We start from the raw sequence: 22,927 nt of genomic DNA on the forward strand, positions 1-22,927 counted from the left end.
GATTCCATTTCAGCAGGGAGCCCTGAAGATTTATCGCAGCTTACCCTTCTCAAATGCATCACTTCACAAAAGGGCTTTGGGGCTGGAGAGGCGGCTCAGCGGTTAAGAGCACTGGCTGCTCTTCCAGAGGACCTAGCACCCACATGGTGGCTCTCAATTGTCTGAAACTCAATTCCAGGGGAATCCGACGCCCTCTTCTGGCCTCTGTGGGTACTGCATGCATGTGGTGCACAGACACACATGCAGGCAAAACACCCATACACAAAAAATAATTTTTTAACAAATGCACTACAGGCAAAGCCTGTGATGGCTGGGAATGGCTTGGGAATGTCCCTCCAGGGATCTACATGTTGGTCGCTTGTCATCAGGGACCAGGGAGTTCGAAGCTGAGGGAGCCCATGCTCTCAGAAGAGGCAGAAGGACCACGGCCACACTGCTTCCTGTCTGGTGAGATCCCTCCAGCTGCTGCCACCTCCCTGCGGGCCTCACAGGCACTGGTGTTAGCACCAGGCCCTTACAGATTACTGAACCTCAGTGGTTTTGTTACAGTAATAACAAACTAAAACAGCTGCCTTCAAACTCAGGCTCCTCTCCAGTGCAGACACTTTGAGATCTTCCCCCAAGCGGGGGAGGTGTGAGACTTGGGTATGCCATCAACCCCTGGGCCCTTCCTGTGTGTGTGCTTGTTGCCTGACTCAAAGAACCACAAAAGTGCAAGGTGCGGGCACCACGCTTTACTCCAGCTCTCTCCCACTTTCGTATTAAATATATCTGAAATATATTAATCTTAGAAAACAGTATTAACAGTGTTCCATGAATACAGGCTGTGGAGTAAACAAATCCGGATTGCAAAAGGGCGGGGTGTGTAAAACTCTGGAGTGTGAGGTGCTAGGATCTTGGTTGTTCCGTGGTCTCCTGATGGGAAAGGTGTGGCATCCTCTGCCTGTCACACCAGAAGGGAAAGGAAGCCAGGAGAGAACCCAGGAGGCACAGGGCCCCATCCTCAAAGGACCGCCTGACTGGGGCAGGCGTTCAGTTGAACGGGACGGCGTGAGTGTTTATTTGGTGCGGGGAGCTCAGTCTCTGAGCAGGTTTTCTGGTTTGGGGTAGCCAAAGAGAACAAAGTCGGCTTCGTAGAGTTTGTAGAGCTGCTGTCTCCAGGCTAAGGGGATGTTGGCAAACCAGTCTTCCTCCCAGCTGCTGGCCGTCCTGTTCCGGTAACTGGGGGGGAAGTGGAGCTGGGAGTCCACTTTGAGGGACCTCAGGAGCTGGGCAGCATCCTCATCCAGGGTCTCCAGCTTCCCCACGAAGTCATAGTCTATCTGGCACGGGTGGCAGAGGCGGTACACCTGTCGCCAGTGCTCGTTGAAGGGTGCCAGCTTCTCCGTGTGTGGGTCCAGCAGGTACTGGATGAAGTTGGCGAAGGAGACCTTGAGACCGGCGCTGAAGGCCTCGCTCACTGAGGCGGGCAGGCTGGTGTGGTTGGCATACAGCCGGAGCATGGGCACCGCAAACTTGCGGTAGAACTCCTCGTTCTCCAGCTCGAACTTGCTGCGGAAAGCCGAGATGAGGCGCACGAAGGGGTCGCGCACAAACAGGAACTTGGTGTACTTCTTCAGCTTGACCTTCATGAGGTGACGCGAGAACTTCCCGTAGCGGCGCCAGAACTTGTTGAAGGTCAGGTGCGTGCTGGAGTTGTGCACGTGCTCCCGGGGGATATCCAGGGGGTCTCGGTAGGGGCTGCCCCGGTCCAGCAGGCTCTCGCTCAACACGATCATCACTCGCTTCCAGTTGGTACAGGCCACCTTGGGCACGTAGCAGTAGATGACCCCGTGGCGATCGTCCACGATCAGGTGGTTGAGTTCGTAGTTGGGGATGTCATCAAAAGAGCGGTCCTTGGTGGGGAATGCCAGGCTGGCGTTGGCACAGAAGTCTCTCAGCAGGCTCCTCCTCTCGGCCTGCTGCCGATCCCGGTCTGGGTTCTGCTGGGCATCATGGGTGGACCAGTCGTAACCTCTCACGTTCTCCTCCATGTGGCTCAGGACCGGCTTGCTGGGGGTGAGCACCGGGGGCTGCTCTGTTTTTCTTCTGGAAAGGTCAGTTTGCTTCGCATCAGAACTAAGCAGTGTATCCAAAAACTCATCCACATCAGAAGGAAACACATTCTCACCGCCCAGCCCCGGAGTGGGAAGGGGCTCCAGGATGTGTGGCCTGGATAGGGATGTGTGCAGATAGAAGTGGGCGGTGCCCACGTTGTCCCAATATACAATGATCAAAAGAATCATGAGGGCTGACCCCAGTACCAGCCACAGCCGGAAGAGCCGAGGCTTGGTCATGCTGCCCTGGCCAGGGCCCACACCTGGCCCCTCACTTCAGTCTTGTGTACCGCTGGGACATGGTGCTGGGAGATGAACCTGGAGAGGCCAGAACACACCAGGTTAGAGGTTCAGAACAGCATGGATTTTTCTCTTACCTGGAGGGCTTTGGGTAGCGGGTATCTGCTGACATCGGGACCCTCCCCGCTCTCCACTTCCCACCAAACAGCCCTGCCTACATGTCCAGCCTCTAGCCTCTAAGTGATGATTCTGGTTGGGGCTTCAGTTACTCCAGCTTGGAGTGTCACCAAAGCAAGTAGAGACTCTTTGTCCCTGAACTGAAAAAGGTCCAAGGGCTAGGCAGAGGTCCCAGTGGGTAGAGAGCTTATCGTGCTACAGTGAGGACCTGAGTTAGATCCTCAGAATCCACTTCAGCCAGGTGTGGCTGGCACACTGGTGCACGCTTTAATCCTAGCACTAGGGAGGCAGAAGCAGGTGGATCTCTGTGTGAGTTGGAGGCCAGCCTGATCTACACAGTGAGTTCCAGGACAGCTAGGACTGTGTAGAGAGACCCTGTCTCAAAAAACAAAAACAAAACAAACATACAAAAAAGAACAAAAATAAAAAACCCAGGTGTGGAGGTGTGTGCGTGTAATCTCATCACTAGGGATGCAGAGACAGGAGGATTCCTGGGGTGTAGTGGCCAGCCTGCCGAGCCTAGTGGGCAAGCCTCAAGTCCCAGAGGGAGACCCTGCTTCAAAAGCGAAGGTGCATGGTTCCAAGGGACACCTGAGGTTGACCTCTGACCTGTATACACCCCCCCACACACATGTGCACCCACACACATACTCACGTATACCCATTTACAAACACCAAGATGGATGGTTCCTGAGATGACATCTGAGGCTGACCTATGACCTCTAGAATATTTTCTCTTTCTTTCTCTCTGATACACATACATACACAAAAAATAAATTTTAAAATAAAAAAAGGAGAGAAAATGGTTTCCTAGAAACTAACCATGTGAGAAGGTGCCAAGGAGAAAGTCGAGGGAGTTGATAGGAACATCCGTCACTAGGAGGGTGTGACTGAAGTTTATCCAATGCCCAAGCCACCCTTCCTCCCAAACCTCTCCCATTGTGCATTCTCAGACTAACATGGGCAGCTGAGCCACACCCTGCTGCAGCATGCAGTGGGACATCAGCAAAGTGACTGGCCTCTGGCACAGTCTGGTCCCAATGTGGACAATCAGAGTGCCCAGATGTCATGGACCTAAAGCCCAGGTCAGGAGCAAGTGATCTGGTTCCCAAGTTCCAAAGGTGGTCCCCAAGAAAGTACAGCTGTCTGGCCTATCACTGAGGCCAGAGTCATGTGAAGTAGCCTAGCAACAAGAAAATCGGTCCAGTAACACCCATTCCACTTAAGCTAAGCACCAATGGCAAAGCGTATCAGGGTGAGAGACCCTTCACCGAAACAGAGGTACAACATTTCTACTCCCACTCAGGTGCCATATGGTAGTTAGTCATGGGGCCAGAGCAGGGAGCTGATCTCTGACCCTCACCACAGGTGCAAGAGACAGTGTGACTGTCAGCATGGTGGTGTGGTAGCCTGGGTCTTGACCCTACCTGGTGTCAACAGCTAGGAAGAGATGGTTAGATGAGATGGTGTGAGGTGGGATAGCCAAACTGACTCCCTGCCCCTTTCACAGCAAGACCCAGAGCGGGGCCGAGTCCACTATGACTCCCATCCCCACAGCATGGAGTGGGTGGACAGAGGAGATGGAGACAGGGCTGGTTGGCACTCTACATCTTCCATTTCTCTCCACTGGGATAGAAAATATTAGTCATATACACATTAATCAAAAGCAAGCCGAAGTGGTTATATTAATATCAGATGAAGAAAACTTCAGAACTTACTCAAGATGAGGGGAGTCATTGCGTCATCACAGAAAATTCAACCCACAAGGAAGATGTAACAACCACAAATACATATTCACCACATAGTATAGCTCAAAATCCATGAAGCCAAAATTCAAACTGGAGATGTTGCTCAGTTAGCAGCTGAGTCCTGGATTCTACCCCCAGCACTGCATAAAAACAGGGGTGGTGGCACATGCCTGCCATCTCAGTAATCAGAAGGCAAGAGGACCAGGAATGCAAGGTCATCCGGGGCTACAAAGTGAGTTTGAGGATAGCCTGGGCTATATAAGACCCTGTCTCAAAAAGTTATTAAATATAGTTACACATACACACACACACACACACACACACACACACACATATATATACTTAACAGTATATATAGTTAAAGTATATTTGGGGAAATCTGCAATTATATTTGGAGACTTTAATATTTTACTCTTTTCTTTACATTTGATTTTGTTTGGTTACATGTATTTGTGTGTCTGTCTATGTGGGTATCTACATATGAGTGCAGGTGCCCTCAGAGGTCAGAGGAGGGTATCAGAGGTCCTGGAGCTGGAGTTCCAGGGGGTTGTGATCCACGTGATGTGGGTACTGGGAACCAAACTTGGGTCCTCTGCCAGAACAGTCCACCCTCTTAACTGCTGAGCCATCTCTCCAGCCCTGACACTCCAGTCTTGATAACTGAGAAACCACAGGACAGGATGTAACTGACACATGAACGCTTCCTGATACAACTGAATTCACTTTTTCACCTCCAAGCAACAAAGCATTCAACACAGCAGGCCAGAAGTAGACATGGTTAATGAAACTGAAACCATTGGGAATTACTTGGTTATAATATTATAAAAACCAAGATATCAATATCAGAAAGTTAATAGGAAAATCTCCAAATACCTAGGAACCAAATGGATCCTTGGTATTTGATCCATAGGCTACCACAAAGGGAATCCTTGTTGTGGTTGTTGTTTGAAACACTGTTTCAAAGGGAATTTTAGTTGTTTGAGACACTGTTTCAAAGGGAATTTTGTTGTTTGAGACACTGTTTCAAAGGGAATTTTAGTTGTTTGAGACACTGTTTCAAAGGGAATTTTGTTGTTTGAGACACTGTTTCAAAGGGAATTTTGTTGTTTGAGACACTGTTTCAAAGGGGATTTTAGTTGTTTGAGACACTGTTTCAAAAGGAATTTTCGTTGTTTGAGACACTGTTTCACTATACAGGCTGCTCTGAGTCAGCAATCCTCCTTCCTCAGCTTCCCTACAGCAGGCTTGCGCCAGCACCCTTGGCCTCAAAATAATTTTAAGTGTATACATGGTTACATGCATGGGAGTGGGCATGCACATGTCGCAGTCGCAGGCGGAGGCCAGAAGACAGCTTCTCTGGAGTTGGTGCTCTCCTTCCATCTTGTTTTGAGACAGGATCTCTCATCTTAGCCAGCATGCTTACTACACAAGCTTCCGGCCATTTCTTCCCTCTGCCTCCCGTCTCACCTTAGGAGTGCGATATTGGACACCCAGCTGGCTTTTTGTATCTGGCTTTTTGTGCGGATTCTAGGCGATCAAACTCGGGTCCTCACACCTATGCAGCAAGCACTTTACCCACAGAGTCACCTCAGCCCCTTAAAAGAAAGACTGAAAAAGATGCAGGACCAAATGAAAACCAAGAACACAATGCATAAAGCCCCAGGGACTCCAGGTAAGCAGGGCCCGGGGTATCGGAAAGTGAGAGACCACAGGTCATGATCTAAACTCAGCCAGGTGTGGGGGCGATGCTTGCAATCACAGGTGTGGGGGCGAATGCTTGCAATCCCAGCAGAGGCAAGAGGATCTCCATCAGTTCAAATCCAGGCTGATGCATATAATGAGACCCGCCTCAAACAAACAAACTAAAATAACTAAATAAATAATAAATAAAACTCCCACCTCTCGTAACTGGAAAGAGTAAAATAAACCAAAACCCCAAAGGAAGAAATAACAAGGACTAGGGTAGAAATAGGTAAAATGGAAAACAGGTAAAATAAAGAAATTAGTAAGGCAAAAACCTAATTTTTAGGAAGGATGGTTGTGCCCCATGTACTCTCCGCTGGGGGAGACTGAGGTAAAAGGACTATGAAGTCAGGCGAGACTGGACTCCATAGTCACACCCTGTCCATAAATAATTCTAGAAAAAGGTCTGCTGTAGCGCCCCAGCAGAAGAAATGGGGCTGCTGAAGCCCCAGCTCTCTCCCACTAGGATGTCTCAGGTCACAGGGCTGACAGACCTGTTTATTAAAAATGTGTGATGGTGGGGCTGGAGAGATGGCTCAGTGGTTAAGAGCATTTGCTGATCTTGCAGAGGACCAGGGTTTGGTTCCCAGCATCTGCATGGCAGCTCACAAGTGCCTGGAACTCCAGTTCTAGAAGGTCTGACACCCTCTTCTGGCTTCCATGGGCACCAGGCACACACATTCTAGGCAGGTGCTCTATAACTGAGCCACACCCCAGCCCCTCACTGGGGGATTCTAGGCAGGTGCTCTACAACTGAGCCACACCCCAGCCCCTCACTGGGGGATTCTAGGCAGGTGCTCTACCACTGAGCCACACCCCAGCCCCTCACTGGGGGATTCTAGGCAGGTGTTCTACCACTGAGCCACACCCCCAGCCCCTCACTGAGGATTCTAGGCAGGTGCTCTACCACTGAGCCACACCCCAGCCCCTCACTGAGGATTCTAGGCAGGTGCTCTACCACTGAGCCACACCCCAGCCCCTCACTGGGGGATTCTAGGCAGGTGCTCTACCACTGAGCCACACCCCAGCCGCTCACTGGGGGATTCTAGACAGGTGCTCTACCATTGAACCACACCCCCAGCCTTATCACTGAACCAAACCCCAGCCCCTCACTGGGGGATTCTAGGCAGGGGCTCTACCACTGAGCTATAATCCCCATCTAAAGATTCGCTTTGGACAGTTGAACCCCATTGTTTCCTCACCCAGTTTTGGACTTGTCCTGGTGAAACAATGCTGAGTCCACATGTGGCCAGACTTGGGCCAGCTGCAGCCCCTCTCAAGATTTTTTACAAGGTAACAAGCCTGTGGACTCTGTCCACTAAGACACATTCTCTTGGCAGGCTGAGAGGCCAGGGTTCATTTTTAACATCAAGGCAGTCCTCTCTTGTCATGTCTGACCTCAGACAAACCACATAAACAGCAGTTACCGAAATGAGTCAGCTGCATACAGGAGAGGGCTCTGTGACAGCGGCCCTTTGAAGGGGCCCACTCTGCCACTTAAAGTCACAACTCACAGGACTGCGAGGAACAAGAGCAAAGGGAAAAAAAGCCTGCCAGGTCAGCACCATGAGCAATCAGCTTTATTTTATTTTTAAGTAAGTTCAGGATCTAGGAATGTCCAGTCTTGTTTCCAGACATCTGGGGGGACAACTATGCTGCCTTCTGTGAGGGTTGGGGAGTCAGCTGGGAATGATGGGACAAAGAACCACAGCCATGGTCCCTGCCTGCCTCCAAAACAGTCAGGGACCACAAATGATCTCAGAGAGTAATTTTCCATTTAAAAAATAAGGGTGTTATTTTCAAATCCAAAATCTCCAACTCTTTCAAAACAGCAGTCAACAAAAGGCCCCGTGTACTCTGAAGCAGCAGCAGCAGCAGCAGCAGCAGACTGGAGCAGCCCAGCAAAAGGACCTGCCATCAGGTAGACTTGCAACAGCCATGGGACCTGGGCTCTCCCTTCGGCAGGACGCGTCAGAAGCTGGGGGAGACTTTCACAAGCCTGGCTCCCTTGTGCTCCTAAGTGTTTGGATAACGGGCAGGTTCAACACCAAAGTCAACAGCCAGGCAAGGTGCAGTTGCCTGCAATAGGGCTATCAGACACTTCTCTCACCCACCACATGCATAACAAAGCCACAGGCAAGCCAGGCAGCCAGAAGGCAGGTGCCATGCCGGGGCCCAAGTGTTCCAAACCACCCATCACACCAACATGGGCAAGGAGCTGGGCACAGATGGGTGGCCAGCGGCAGACGTGCAGTGGCCTCAGACCCATCATGTCCAGTCACCATTAGCTGGGAGTGAGGGAGCAAGGCAGAGCCCACCTCTGTGAGGGCAGCATCGTTTTTTCAGAACTCATGACCATTAGGCAAGAATGTCAAATAACATGGGAGGGTTTCTCCGTGTGCCAACAAGACTAGACCACTGGAAGCCCAGATTTTAGCCAAAGGCTATTCTGGGGCTGGGGAGATGGCTTGCTGGGTATAAAGTGTGTCAACCCAAAACCCAACTCCCGTAGGGGATAAGATAGTTTATTTGGGTGCCAAATGAGTGATCACAGCCTTGGCACAGATTAGGTTACCTCAGATTCCATGTTCCAGTGTGGTAATAGTTTAAAGTTGTTAATAGTAACAGAACAAAGGAAGTTATAAATCAAGGTGCTTTTCATATACTTTTTTTGTTTTGTTTTTTGAGACAGGGTTTCTCTGGAGCCCTGGCTGTCCTGGAACTTGCTTTGTAGACCAGGCTGCCCTTGAATTCGAAGATCCATCCTCCTGTCTCTGCCTCCCGAGTGCTGGGATTAAAGGTGTGTGCATCAAGGCACTTTTCAAATACGCTGGAAGAAACGTCGGGCAGGCAGTCATGGCAAATCAAAGAGATCTCTGCTCTAGGCCTCAGATGCTGGGTAGGGGAGCTAGGTGTGTTTGTGCATTCCAGAGGACTAACCTAATAGTCAGGAGGATGTCAGGCAAGAGAGCTGAAGACAGTTCAAGATAAACTGTAATTAGGCTCTGGAGCCACAACATCCCAACCTTCCTACATCACTAACACACACTCACACACAGACACACAGACACGAGGCACGTGGTTATTCTGAGTGTGCGTGTGAAGATGAATAAGCTGAACATTTGAATGGAGAAACTAAGGCTGCAGCTGGGATTGGTGCTACACGCCTGTCACCCCAGGCGTCAGGATGCTGAGGCAGGAGAATCACAAGTCTGAGGTGTGGTCTGGGCTACATGGAGAGATCTGTGTCTCAAAAGAATGAAAGGAAGGAAGGAAGGAAGCGGGGGAGGGAAGGAGGAAGGAAGAACGAAAAGAGGGGCTGGGGATGTAGCTCAATGGGGGGGTACTCATCTAGCATGCCAAAGGCCCTAGGTTCAATTTCAGTGTGTGCGTGCGTGCGTGCGTGTGTGTGTGTGTGTGTTTGTATACATGTCCTAGATTTGGTAGGGCATGGGCTTGCACACCTTTAATCCCAGCATTCAGCTGGCAGAAGCATCTCTGTGAGTTCTGGGGCCAGCCTAGTCTACATAGTGAGACCCTGTCTCAAAAAAAAAAAAAAAAAAAAAAGCAGCTTGCCCTGAACCAATGCAGTGGACCTCCTCCATCTAGTCCAGGCCGGAATACAACATTAATTTCAGCCAAAAAATAAAAAAATAAAAAAAGGCCCAACAGATTTTTGTAGAACTTGACATATTTTCTTAAATTCACTATGAAATGCAAAGAATGATGTTACAAAGGTCAAAGCCAGACAGCCTGCTCTCCAGTGTCTGTCTCCAAGCTGGGACACACTTGGGCCTGCACTTCCTGGCCTTTATAATCATGTGGCCCAATCCTACCACCAACTCCAATCTCACCCTACCCCAGCTCTTGCTTTCTCTGTCTCCTTATCTCTTTTCCTCAGTTTCCTTGTAGTACTGGGGACAGAACCCAGAGCTTTATGGATGCTAGAAAAGCACACTACCAATGAACCACACCCCAGCCCCTCACTGGGGGATTCTAGGCAGGTGCTCTACCACTGAGCCACACCCCAGCCCCTCACTGGGGGATTCTAGGCAGGTGCTCTACCACTGAGCCACACCCCAGCCCCTCACTGGGGGATTCTAGGCAGGTGCTCTACCACTGAGCCACACCCCAGCCCCTCACTGGGGGATTCTAGGCAGGTGCTCTACCACTGAGTCACACCCCAGCCCTTTACTGGGGGATTCTAGGCAGGTGCTCTACTAACCACTGAGCTCTTTCCCACCTTTTTCCTTTCCATTTTGACACAAAGTCTCATAAATTGTCAGGACTGGCTTTGGACTCACTATGTAGCCAGGCAGTGTGGAATTTGCTGTCCTCTCGCTTCAACCTCTCAATTACCTGAGGTTACTGGCATGAGTCACCAGGCTGGGCTTATACTAGCCAATTTTTATACACTCAATCTCTTTGTGCGCACACACTCCTGGCACTGCTCTTTCTCTGCAGGACATACCTAACTACCACTACTTCCTTTGTCGCCTAGACTGCAGGTTATTTCTTTGTCTCATCATACCATCAGAATCCCCCACCACTGAGACGTGCTGCATGGGAAGTGTGAGGGCGGGAGAGCAATGCACTTGGCCGGGAGGGAGGGAAGCAGAGGCCAGCTACTCTCTGACACAGGTATGTCAGGGGACAGCCCTATTCCAGAACCCCAGGGGCTCCAGATCCTCTGCAGGGAAGGCATTCCTTCCCAGCTGAGTCACTCTGGACTGAGCTTCTTGAACAGGCTTATTGAGGAATGACTGACAGGGAATGAAACTCCCTCTTCTTGTCTAATGTGTAGTTTAATATGCCACTGACTGAATTTTGGCATATGTATACTACAATTAATATTTCCAGCCCAGTGTGATGCTACACACCCGTCATCCAGCACTCCGGAGGTGGGGGTGGGAGGAAGGAGTCCAAGGACAGCGTGCATTACAGGAGACTCTATCTTTAAAAATAAAAAGGATGCACCAGGCAGTGGTGGCACACGCCTTTCATCCCAGCACTCGGGAGGGCAGAGGCAGGTGCATCTCTGAGTTCCAGACCAATGTGGCCTACAGAGCAAGTTCTAGGACAGCCAGGACTACAGAGAGAAACCCTGTCTTGAAAAACAAAACACAAACAAACAAACAAATAAATAAATAAATCAGTAAAATTAAAATTAACAAGACGCTGCCCACACTCACCCTCCACACTCAGCCATGACAATCTCCACCGTATTCTAGAAGGTGAATGGAGTCATGCATGAGAGAGGCTCTGCTTGTATGGCTTTCCTCAGCATGATGCTTCTGAGTTCACCCAGGCCATCACTTAGGCCAGGAGACTGTTCCTTTTGTTATTGCTGGGTAGTATTCCACAGCACTGGGCCAGTGAAAGGGCTCAGCAGGCAAAGGTGCTTGCCTCCAAGCCTGACAACCTGAGGTTGACCCCTGACACCCACTGGTGGACGGAGGGAACTGACTCCCACAGGTTGTCCTCTGACTAAAACGTGTGTACACGCACATGCACAAATAAATGTAGTAATTTTTTTATATCAAAAAAACCCCCCACTGGGGATATAGGTCAATTATAAAGTGCCTGTCTATAGTCTCCCAGTGAGGGGCTGGGGTGTAACTCAGTGGTAGAGCACCTGCCTAGAATCCCCCAGTGAGGGGCTGGGGTGTGGCTCAGTGGTAGAGCACCTGCCTAGAATCCCCCAGTGAGGGGCTGAGGGTGTGGCTCAGTGGTAGAGCACCTGCCTGGAATCCCCCAGTGAGGGGCTGGGGTGTAACTCAGTGGTAGAGCACCTGCCTAGAATCCCCCAGTGAGGGGCTGAGGGTGTGGCTCAGTGGTAGAGCACCTGCCTAGAATCCCCCAGTGAGGGGCTGAGGGTGTGGCTCAGTGGTAGAGCACTTGCCTAGAATCCCCCAGTGAGGGGCTGGGGTGTGGCTCAGTGGTAGAGCACCTGTCTAGAATTCCCCAGTGAGGGGCTGGGGTGTGGCTCAGTGGTGGAGCACCTGCCTGGAATCCCCCAGTGAGGGGCTGAGGGTGTGGCTCAGTGGTAGAGCACCTGCCTAGAATCCCCCAGTGAGATTGCTCAACAGTAAAGACATTTGCTGTACAAGCCTGGTGGCCTGAGTTTGATCCCCAGGGCACACATAAAGGTGAAAGAAAAGATCTGACCCCACAAAGCTGTCCTCTGACCCCCACACATGTCATGGCATACACATCCACACAGGATAAGAATAAATTGAAATTTTAAATAAAAAAATGAAATAGGGGCTGGAGAGATGTCTTAGTGATTAAGAGCACTAGTTGCTCTTACAGAGGACCTAGGTTCAAATCCCACACGGTCTTGGTAACCGCAGTCCTAGGATATCTAATGTCCTCTTCTGACTTCTGATGGCACTGCACACATGTAGTACACACATACATGCAGACAAAACATTTGTGCACACAAAATAAAAATAAAGGAAAAAAATGAAAATAATTGAATAAAAATAAAGGCTGCAGTGAACAGCTCTACCACGGAGCCATGCCTCAGCGAGCCATGCCAAATGGGTGACAAGCGTTGGTGAGACACCCCGTGAAAAAGCATGCAAGCTATTCCTTTCCTCTTGGCCTTTGAAAGAGACTTATTTACTTAGTGTACATGTGTGTGCCTGCATGCGCACCACATGCATGCAGGAGCCTTTGGAGGTCAGAAGAGGGCATCAGATCCCCTGGAACTGGAGTTACAGGTGGTTGTGAGCCACCACGTGGGTGCTGGGAACTGAACCTGAGTCCTCTGCAAGAGCAGCCAGTGCTCTTAACCGCTGAGTCGCCTCTCCAGCCCCCTGGGAAGTTTTTATTAGTGGTGTTGGCATTGACTCTCTGTAGGCAGCACGCTGTTCATTTCTGCTGTTAACACTGTGGCTGCACCGAAAGCCCGGCCATGCAATGAGCCACCCGGACCAGCAGGACTTGGAGCCATTGTGTCATCAAAATCCTTCATTTGGGGAACCGGCTCAACGGCTCAGTGGGTCTAGTACTTGCCACACAAACAACAGGGCCTGAGCAGAACCCATACAGAGCCAGACACAGTAGTGCAGGTCTCTCATCCCAGCACTCCTATGGGGTGAACAAGAGGTCAAACAGGTCACCAGAAGGTCAAAGGCCACTTGCCTCGGGGAATGCAATGATGAGGAGACCCTGTTAAAACAGGTGGAAGGCTGGGGCTGGAGAGAGAGCTCAGTGGATGCTCTTGCTAGAGGACCCAGGTTCAGTTCCCAGAATCCACATGGCATCTCACAACCATCTGTAACTAATCCGGGAGTCCGGCAGTAGGAGTTTCTCTGGTCCCGCCCAGCCCTGAGGTCCCATAGCCACTTATAAAATAATCACTCAGAGATTTATATTAATTATCAACTGTATGGCCTATGGCAGGCTTTTTGTTAGCTAGCTCTTTCATCTTAAATTAACCCATTTCTATTAATCTATGTATTGCCTCGTGTTCTATGGCTTTACCTGCGTCCCATTACATGTTGCTCCTGGGATGGCAGTTCGGAGTCTCCCCCCATTCTCCTTTCCCCTCTCATTATCTCTCATGGATTTTCCCGCCTGGCTCCATCCTGCCCTGCCATAGGCCAATGCAGCTTTATTTACTAACCAATGGGAACAGCATATATTCACAGCATACAGAAAGACATCCCACAGCAGAGTCTAGCACCCTCTTCTGGTCTCCATGGGAACTGCATGCATGTGATGCACAGACATGCATACAGGCAAGACATCCATTCACATAAAAAATTTTTTTTGGCAGCCGGCCTGAGTCCACACACCCCCAGGCCAGTGAGAAAGAAATGACCTGGAGCAAAAACAAGGTGGACAGCTCCTGAGGTCTGACACCTGAGGTTGTCATTTGGATGTTACACACACACACACACACACACACACACACACTGGCACACGTGTGCACACGCATGCATGCACACATGGGGTAGCATACAAATTTGGTCTTCGACCTCTAATGACTTCTGTAGAGCTGGGCCTCAGGCGCAGAGGCTATCAGACCACATTCTCTCTCTCCCCCCGTTGGTCTCTGAGTCCTCAGACTGCAGCTTTCAAGTACACAGGACATCAGTACAGCCTAACAGGCCAACAGCTCCAAAGCAGATTGGGAGTTCTCCAAAGATAAGGATCATAGCTAACAGATCTTCACCATTCCACAAAATACTCGTTTGCATTGCCTGATCTGAATGATAACTCATTTACAAGAGCTAAGTCAACTCAAACACACGTCGACGGCACTTCCAGCACCATGGGACGAGTCACCAGGACCAGGCCTGACACCAGCTGTCATCCCAGCTACTCAGGAGGCTGAGGCAACAGAATTTCAAGTACAAAGTCTGCCTGGGAAGCAGTGAGTTCAAGAACAGCCTGGGCAGCTTAGCAAGACCTTGTCTCAAAACACCAAGTGAAAAGGGGACTGGGAGCCAGGGTGTGCTGGTGCACGCCTGTAATCAGCAGAGGCAGAGGATTCTTCTGAGTTCAAAGGCAGCCTGGTCTACATAGTAAGTTCCAGGACAGCCAAGGTTACATAGTAAGACCATGTCTTCAAAAAAAAAAAAAGAGGGCAAGAGATGTCGCTTAGTAGAGCACCTGTCTAGAATCCCCCAGTGAGGGGCTGGGGTGTGGCTCAGTGGTAGAGCACCTGCCTAGAATCCCTCAGTGAGGGGCTGGGGTGTGACTCAGTGGTAGAGCACTTGCCTAGAATCCCTCAGTGAGGGGCTATGGATGTGGCTCAGTGGTAGAGCACCTGCCTAGGATCCCCCAGTGAGGGGGTGCCATCATTGGCTCAATGGTAGAGTATGTGTGAGAGCCAAGGTTCCGTCCCCAGAACAGAAAACATTAGACCATGCTTGACTTTACTTGCAAAGTCTATCCATAACCCCTTCCTGTCTAGGCCTTCAACCCACCCAAGCCTCTCACAGTTCTCACTTGCATGCTCCAGTGCCCCCGGCCCCTCTCCCTGCTTCCACCCTACCTTCCTGCCACACCGCCATGGTGAAAGCCCATTAGGACACATCTCTGTCCCCAGCCCCCCAGTCCCCGATCCTGGTGTCCCTGGGTTCTCACTTCTAGCCTCCTCCACAGTGGTGACTAGGCCTGTTCACCTTCCTTCTTGGTCACTCCGGTATAGCCACAGAGGTTCCTTGTCATTCATCAGTGGCCTGGTGGGACAGGCTCCTGCTGCACCCATGCCCCTCTGCTGGGCCCATCATGCTCTGGGGCACTTCAAAGCTCACTTTGTTCCAAGGCCTTCCTGGCCATGCCTCGGAAAGTAGGGCCCAGGCCCCACAACACCACAGCTGCGGGCCCCCAACTGTCACCACCCACCACAGAGCCACTGGCCGTGTCCCCTCTCTTTCCCACAGCATCTGTCACATCTCAGATGTGTGATGTGGAGACTCCATCACTGTGTGGAGACTGTCACCACTTCTACCAAGCAGCTCTTGGAGGGAGGCCCCGTCTTCTTTGTCAAGCACATCCTCATGCTCAGGGCACTGGGGCTCCCGTGAGGTAAGCGTCAGGAGGACTGACGTTCTCTGCCACCCTAATTCTGAAAGTGGGCGGCAAGTGAGGAAGAGTCACCAGCGTTGTCCCCGCTTGTGAATACGTTTAAAAAGTCCTTTACAGGAGCTGAGATGGCTCAGTGGGTAAGAGTGCTGGGTGCACAAGAGTGGGGACATGGACTTGAACCCTCACACCCGTGTAAAGGCTGGGCATGTCCCCACATGCACCTGTAGTCCCAGCACTGTGGGTGGGCGGCAGACAGGAGGGTCCTGAGGCCTTGCTGGCTAGCCAAGTCGAAACAGCAAGCTCCGGGCTCAGCGAGAGCTGGCTCAGCAGCTAAGAGCACCGGCTGTTCTTTCAGGACTTGGGTTCGAGTCTCAGCACTCACATCAAACAGGTCACAACTGCCTGTAGCTCCAGGCCCAGGAGATCCAACAGCCTCCTCTGGCTTCTGTGAGCGCTTGGACACACGTGGGTACGCATGAATGAAAAATACATCTTGACAGAAGCGAACAGGGACAGAGATGGCTAAGGGCGCGTGGCGTCTTTACAAACGACCAAGTGATCAGAGCTGAGGCAGGACACAGAACAATGAGAACAACGAGGGGGAAATGCACACAGGAAAGCCCCACCAGCGAGTAAGGGAAGTCTCCTGCTCCAAGACAGCTGTGCCTGGCTGAAACTGCTGCAGTCTGTAGTGATGGAGCCCAGCAAGTTCCTTAGCAACCAGTATCCCTTCCCTCTTCCCCTTTCTTCACAGAGATAAGGTCTCACGATACAGCCTAGGCTGGCCTCGAACTCAGAAACCCACCTACCTCTGCCTCCCGAGTGCTGGCATGTATGTCCGGCTTTAGGTCTGACTTTCCCAATCACAGCAGGTGACATCCCAGTGTGTCCCCTCCCCTACAGCCCCGCCCAGGCATGTCATGACTCCAATTAGAGCAGCAGCCCGTGTTTACATACACTGCCACAGCTATGGGGAGACTATTCACAGCTGGGACTGTCAGGACACCGTAATTATTTTTTTTCCCCCTCCCGCACAACAGTTTATTTTCCCGGGAACTAATAACAGTCTTGTGTTTTCGTTTGCTTTGTTTTCTGTGTTCTTAGGACTAATCCAGCCTCGACGCTGCCAACTGTGTCAGTACCCTGCAGCTGTTCCAGGGTAGAGTCTGGGGAGTCCATCTCCAAACCCGTCCTCTCCCATCACCCCGTGAGCTGCTGGGGTCCTGTGCCCATGGCACCTGCTGGTCCCCTGCCCCGCCCCCCCCGCCTCCCCGCACCAGCTCTTCTCACCCATCTCCAGGGAACACACTGTCACTCCAACTGTCTTTTTCTGTCTAGGCTCAATACCTCATATAGGAACACAAGCTGGCCAGTCACCTTCACGGTCAGGAGAGACAAGTTTGGACAGTATGTTAAATGTCTAGACTATGCTCTCTTGCCTGCGGATGGAGATGAAGAAGGACAGGGTCTTCCCTCAGGAGTTTTCTACTTCCTGACTTATTTTTGTTATTCATGTACATGTGCACACGCATGGGGAGGCTGGGGTTGATGTTTGAGCGTTTTCCTCAGTCACCCTCCACTTTATTTTTTCGAGACAGAGTTTCTCACTGAACCTGGAATCCATGGATTCTGCCAGACTGGCTGGCTAGTGAGCCCCAGGGACCCTCCTGTCCCCACTCCCCGTCTCCGCCAGCACTGAGCCTGTGGCTATACATGGCCACACCGGGCTTTTACGTGAGTACACATGATCCAAGCTCAAGTCCTCACGCTTGCACGCCAGCACTTATGCAGTGAGATAGCTGCTGAATCTTTCATTAGCGTTCTTTTTTGAGACAGATTCTCATGTAGCTCAGGCTAAGCCCAAACTACTTGATACGCAGGGGATGACCCTGAATTTCTGATCCTGCTGTGTTCATATTCTCTCCCCTTCTCCCTTTACCCCCAATCAGCCTCCCAAGTGCTGGGATTGTATGTGTGAGCATGTGTGAGCCACCAGGCCCACTCTAATTCGGGCTTTTTGAGACGGGGTGTCATATGTAACACAGGCTGGTCCCTCGCCTCCTGCCTCAGCCTCCCAAGCCCTAGGAAGACAGCATGTGCCACCCGGCCTCCACCTCATCCTGTAAAGTGTTATTATTATTTTTTTTTTCAAGACAGGGTTTCTCTGTGTAACCCTGACTGTCCTGGAACTCACTCTGTAGACCAGGCTGGCCTCAAACTCACAAAGATCCACCTGCTTCTGCCTCCCGAGGGCTGGGATTAAAGGTGTGCACCAACTGAGAGTCTGAACTGGGGACTGGCCACTGGTCTTTGCTCTGGCTACTCCATCCATCCTCCGGCTAAAGGGAAAGGCTGGTGGTACAGGTGGGCTGGTCCAGCCTGGGAGCTAACTGCTCTCATCTGCTGCTCCCTCATCTGCTGCTCCCGCTGGTGCTCTGAGGGTAGTAGCCCTTCCCCCACTTGCCACTGGGTCTGCTGTTTCCCATTTGGAAAGTTTCAGAGTTTCTAAATAGTTTTAGAAACCTCACTGGCTAACAGCAGGAAGTATTATGTGAGAGGGCAGGCTATTTCCAGTCACATCTGTGGGCCAGCAGGGGTTGCACACACTAAAGGGGTGTGAAACTCACAGCTAGCTCCTCCAGCTCTGGCCCCTCCTCAGCTCCTCCTCCCACTCCTCTACTCTACCCCGTTCTCCTCCATCTCCTCCATCTCCAGCTCCTCCTGCCTCCACCTCTCCAATGCAGGGATTACAGGCTTTCCTGCTACTTGAAAGACAACCCCCCCTTTTTTGGGGGGGAGGGGGAAAAGAGTAGTGTTTCAAGGCAGGGTTTCTTTGTATAGCCTTAGATGTCCTGGAACTAGCTCTGTGGATCAGGCTAGACTTGAACTCAGAGATCTACCTGCCTCTGCCTCCCTAGTACTGGGATTAATGGTGTTCGCCACCACCGCCTGGCTGAGATACAAACTTTTCAAAACTGGACAGTGAAGATGTAAGCTGTTTTAAAACGATAGTACAGGGCTGGGGGTGTGGCTCGGTTGGTAGAGTGCTCACCTAGCATGCACAGAGCCCTGGGTTCTACCTCTAGCTCTGCAGAAACCAGGTGTAGTGGCTCATGCCAGTAACCCCCGCACTTGGGAGGTGAAGGAGTTCTGGAGCCAGGCGGTGGTGGTGCACGCCTTTAATCCCAGCACTCAGGAGGCAGAGCTAGGCGGTTCTCTGTGTGCTTGAGGCCAGCCTGGTCTACAAAGCAAGTTCTAGGACAGCCTGAGCTACAGAAACTCTGTCTTGAAAAACAACAAACAAAAAGAACGGTACATGTACACACACACACACACACACACACACACACACACACACACTCCACCGCCCCCCCCCCCCCCCCAATTGATTTCAGTATTATGAGTAGCCAGGCTGTTTTCACCCAGGGCACCTTCTGACCTGGCCTTCCTAGAACAGAATCATCGCCCCACGCAGCCCTGGTAATGACCACACACCACTAAGTGCACAGCCACTCTAAGCATGTACACCTTCCTCTTCTGCCTGCAGCCCCTTCCTTCCTCGGGGTCTCCCTGAGATCCCAAGCCTGGGCACACGCACCTCGTGCGGAGGTCCGAAATGCCGCACCTTCTTAGGATCTAAAGATCACACACTGTCTCATGCCTCCTCCAGCACCCAGCATGGTGGAGTGGCTGTGCCCATTCCAGAACTTCCAGAACTTCTGCCCAGTTCCTACCACATCCTACGGAGAGCCTCACTGCCCGGAGAAGCCCTCGGAGACTTCAGGCTCCTCACCCTCTCCCTAGTCACTGTAGCCACTATACCCACGGCCCATGGTGACACCCACTACATCTCCCTAGACTCCCAGTTCACCTGCCCTTCCCTCTAGGATCCTGGGTCTACCTCTAACAGACCTGGTCCTAGCTCATGCCGAACCTCAACTGCAAGGTCCAACAACAGAACTTGGGCTCCGGCACGACACCCAGGCCCTTCTCAGACAGAAACAGGTCCTCTCGGGGCCAGGAGGATGGCTGAGTTAGTACAGGGCTTGTACAGGCTTCAGATCCCCAGAACCCACAGAGTAAAAACACCTGGTATGGTGCTGCGTGCCTACAACTCCAGCACTGGTGAGGCAGAGACAGGAGGCGATCCCTGGGGCTCACTGGCCAGTCGGCCTTGCCAAATTGGTGAATTCCAGACCAGTCTGTCTCAGAGGAGATGGATGGCACTCCTGAGCATGACACTGTAAGTTGTCCTCTGGCTTTCAATGTACCTGCACGCGCGCACACACACACACACACACACACACACACACACACACACACACGCACACACACACGCACGCACAAACATGCACAAAACACCCCCTCCCAAGAAACTAGTCTTCCTCACCCAAGTCCCACCCCCTATGAGCACAGCAGCTCTCTGTCTCCTGTATTAGCTGCTTCTTCTCTTTACATTTAGGGTTTCTTTGGTTTGATTACTTTCTTAGAGACGGGGTTTCACCTAGCCCAGGCTAGCCTTCAGCTGCAGACCCCCATGCCTCCACTTCTTGAGCCCCAGGGTTACTGGTATGTGCCACCTTTCCTGTCATTCTCTGTGCATATTACAAATGTCTTTCACACAGTGGCACTTGAACTGGATCACCGAATCAGGCGGACCTGAGCCAGGCGGGCCTGAACTAACCAGGGCCCATGGTTTCCAGCCAGCCACCCAATTGGTGGTTTGCTCATGCAACAGGAAACTGAGGATGCAGGCCCACATACACAAAATAACAGTAAATAGTTACTGCCCCTGTGCAAACTAGTCTCAAATCCTAGCAACTCATCTGTGAGGAAATTAAACATGAAGATTCCAGGCAGGCGCTTCTGTGTTTTTTTGAGACAATCTCATCCTGTAGCCCAGGCTGGTCTGGACCTCACTATGCAGGCCAGGTTGCCCTCAAAACTCACAGCGATCCCCTTGCCTCAGCTCAGAAGTGCTGGCACCACACTCTGCCTCAGGCAACTCCATAGCTGCACTACCATACCCTGCACGCAGTAGTTTCCCAATAATCTTTTTCCTCTCCTTCACAAGCAGACGCGGCCCTAACTCATGTTACCGAGCCGCACTGTAGATCCCCAGCACCCCAAAGGCTCACGGCACCCCTCCACCCCAAGGTTCACATTCTCATTCAACCTGGGGCTCCCATCGCAGTGTGGGATCATAAAATAAATAATTTAAGAAGGGTGCAAACATTACAGCTCTCTGTGCAACAGCAGGATGTGCCGAGCCCAGGGTCTGCCAGCGATGTCTTCGGATGTCTTTGTGGCCAGAAGCCCAAAGAGAAGATAGGTCCTACTGTTAGCCACTAATGTTCAGCTTCCTGTGGCCCACCAGGCATGAGGCTGCTGCTGGGGGCAAACCGCAGCAATGCTCAGCCCCATCTGTGAGCTGGGGTCTGCACTGCTGTCTGTGGCCAGCCAAGTTCCGGGGCAGGAGGATGCTCAACTGACTGGGATAAGATGTGAGGCCAGTGCTTGCTCTGTGCAAAAACTGGCTTCCCGGACAGCCTCCTCCTACAAGGTCTTGCCGGGACACTGCAGCACGCCAGTCTCTAAACAATTGCTTTCTTGCCTGGCCACCCAAATAGCCAGAGACAAAACTGATAAGGTGTCCCCCACCCGCTCGGAGAGCCCGGCGCTTCTACTGCAAAGGAGATCGGCCAAGCGACCACACCCTCTTCCACGCATTCTGCAGGGCTTCACAAGAAGATGGCTCAGAGAAGGTGCGCGCTGGACCAAGGTCACAAAGCCAGCTGGCCAGAGCCGGGATTCGAACCCGGGACCACTTGGGAGCTGCCGAAGCCGGGCAGAATGCGGTACGGATCTGCGTCGCCCACCCGTAGACCCTCGCCCCACCCCGGACCCAGGAGTCCCTCGCACACCTCACTCCACTCGAGCCTGGGCTCCTTACCTAGCACCCGCTATTGCCACCGCCGCCGCCGCTGCCGCCGCTTCTGCAGGCGAAGTCGCCTCCTCCCGCTAGCCGCCCCTCCCGCTAGCCGCCCCGCCCGCGGCGCGGCCCCGCCCCCCAGCCCGCCCCCTCCATCTTCTCGCGAGAACTAGCGTGGCTACGCCCGTCCTTGATGCGCCTGCGCACTCCTCCCCGCCCCCGCCTCCTCCAGCCAGTGCCATGTGGCGCCTTATTTACGGCCAGAGATTGGTCCCACCCACCATCCATTGGGAGTCCCGCCCCTTCCACAGCAACCAATCCGGGGTGGGGGCGTGGCTGGCCCCATGGGGCGGGGCCTGTCTCGCAGTTCGAACTTGCAGCGTGGGCAAAACTGGCTGACAATCCTGTCAGAGAGTTTATGGGGCTTAAGAGAGAGCGTGCGGGTAAAGCTCTTAGTGAGAGCCAGGCATGGTGGTTCAGGCCTGTCTCCCCAGCTACTTGCGGGGGATGAGGTGGTAGGAAGTTCCAGGCTAGCCTTACTTAATCAGATTCTTTCTCAAAAACCAAACAAGGTATGGAGAGAGGGCTCAATGGGTAGCTTGCCTCACCAATGTGAGAACCTGTGTTCGGTCGGATCCCTTCCACCCACGCTCATGAGCCAGGCTCCGCGGTGCCTGCCTGTAATGCCCCCGGTGCCAAGATGGGCAGACACGGAGCGATCCCTGGAGTTTGCTGGCTGCTTGACCCACTCTATATGGGGAAGGTTTCAGACCAATGAGAGGCTCTGTCTCAAACAAAAGTTGGAAGGTGCCTGAGGTTGTCCTGTGCCCTTCATACACCACATGGGACGTGCACACATGCACCTGCACTCCCCACCTCCACAAAGCGAAGCAAGCATGGTGATGCACACCTGGAATCCTAGCACTGAGAAGCCTTCTCAAAGCAGGGCACGCTTTCCATGCCAAAAGACTCTCCCGGACCCCAGGATAGAAGCCTCTTTCTGTAGCAATCTGACACAGGATGGCAGAGGGCAGAATCTAGCAGGATTAATTATATTTCAGTGGTGCATGATCCCAACTAACTACTAGGATTCAAACTTACAGCTCAATCCTGTGTTGCCCAGTGTGCACATGACCACCCAGGCTGATGTGACTGTAACACAGACCCAGCCTCGACCACAGACAGCTCCTGTTCCCAGAGTTCTGAAGGCCAGAAGCAGGAATTGAGGTACCAGACAGGCTGGTTCTTACAGAGAGCTTGCAGGGAGGATCTTCCAGCCCTTCTGTGTGCTTCTGCAGACAGGATTAGGACCACCCCGTGACCTCATTTTATTACCATAAATAAACTGACCCAGTCTCCAAATAAGGTCACTTCAGAGGCACTAGGAGCTGGAGATCCAATATCTCTTTCTTTTGGGGGGTGGAAGAGAGGACACGGTAAGTTTC

The 22,927-nt window shown here is 52.0% G+C and overlaps 1 protein-coding gene across 1 annotated transcript; it reads right to left on the reverse strand.

The window, feature by feature from the left end:
* Positions 1-714: 714 nt before the first annotated feature.
* On the reverse strand, positions 715-21,597 carry Chst12 (carbohydrate sulfotransferase 12). Its single transcript, XM_052754219.1, has 2 exons — positions 21,504-21,597; positions 715-2,414 (listed from the first exon to the last, which is right to left on the reverse strand). The coding sequence occupies exon 2, from the start codon at positions 2,334-2,336 to the stop codon at positions 1,077-1,079; it is 1,260 nt and encodes a 419-aa protein (XP_052610179.1). The 5' UTR covers positions 2,337-2,414; positions 21,504-21,597; the 3' UTR covers positions 715-1,076.
* Between the last annotated feature and the right edge of the window lie 1,330 nt (positions 21,598-22,927).

This window comes from Peromyscus californicus, unplaced genomic scaffold (assembly GCF_007827085.1).
Source record: "Peromyscus californicus insignis strain IS unplaced genomic scaffold, ASM782708v3 Scaffold_2__1_contigs__length_46816999, whole genome shotgun sequence".
Classification (NCBI taxonomy): Eukaryota; Metazoa; Chordata; class Mammalia; order Rodentia; family Cricetidae; genus Peromyscus; species Peromyscus californicus.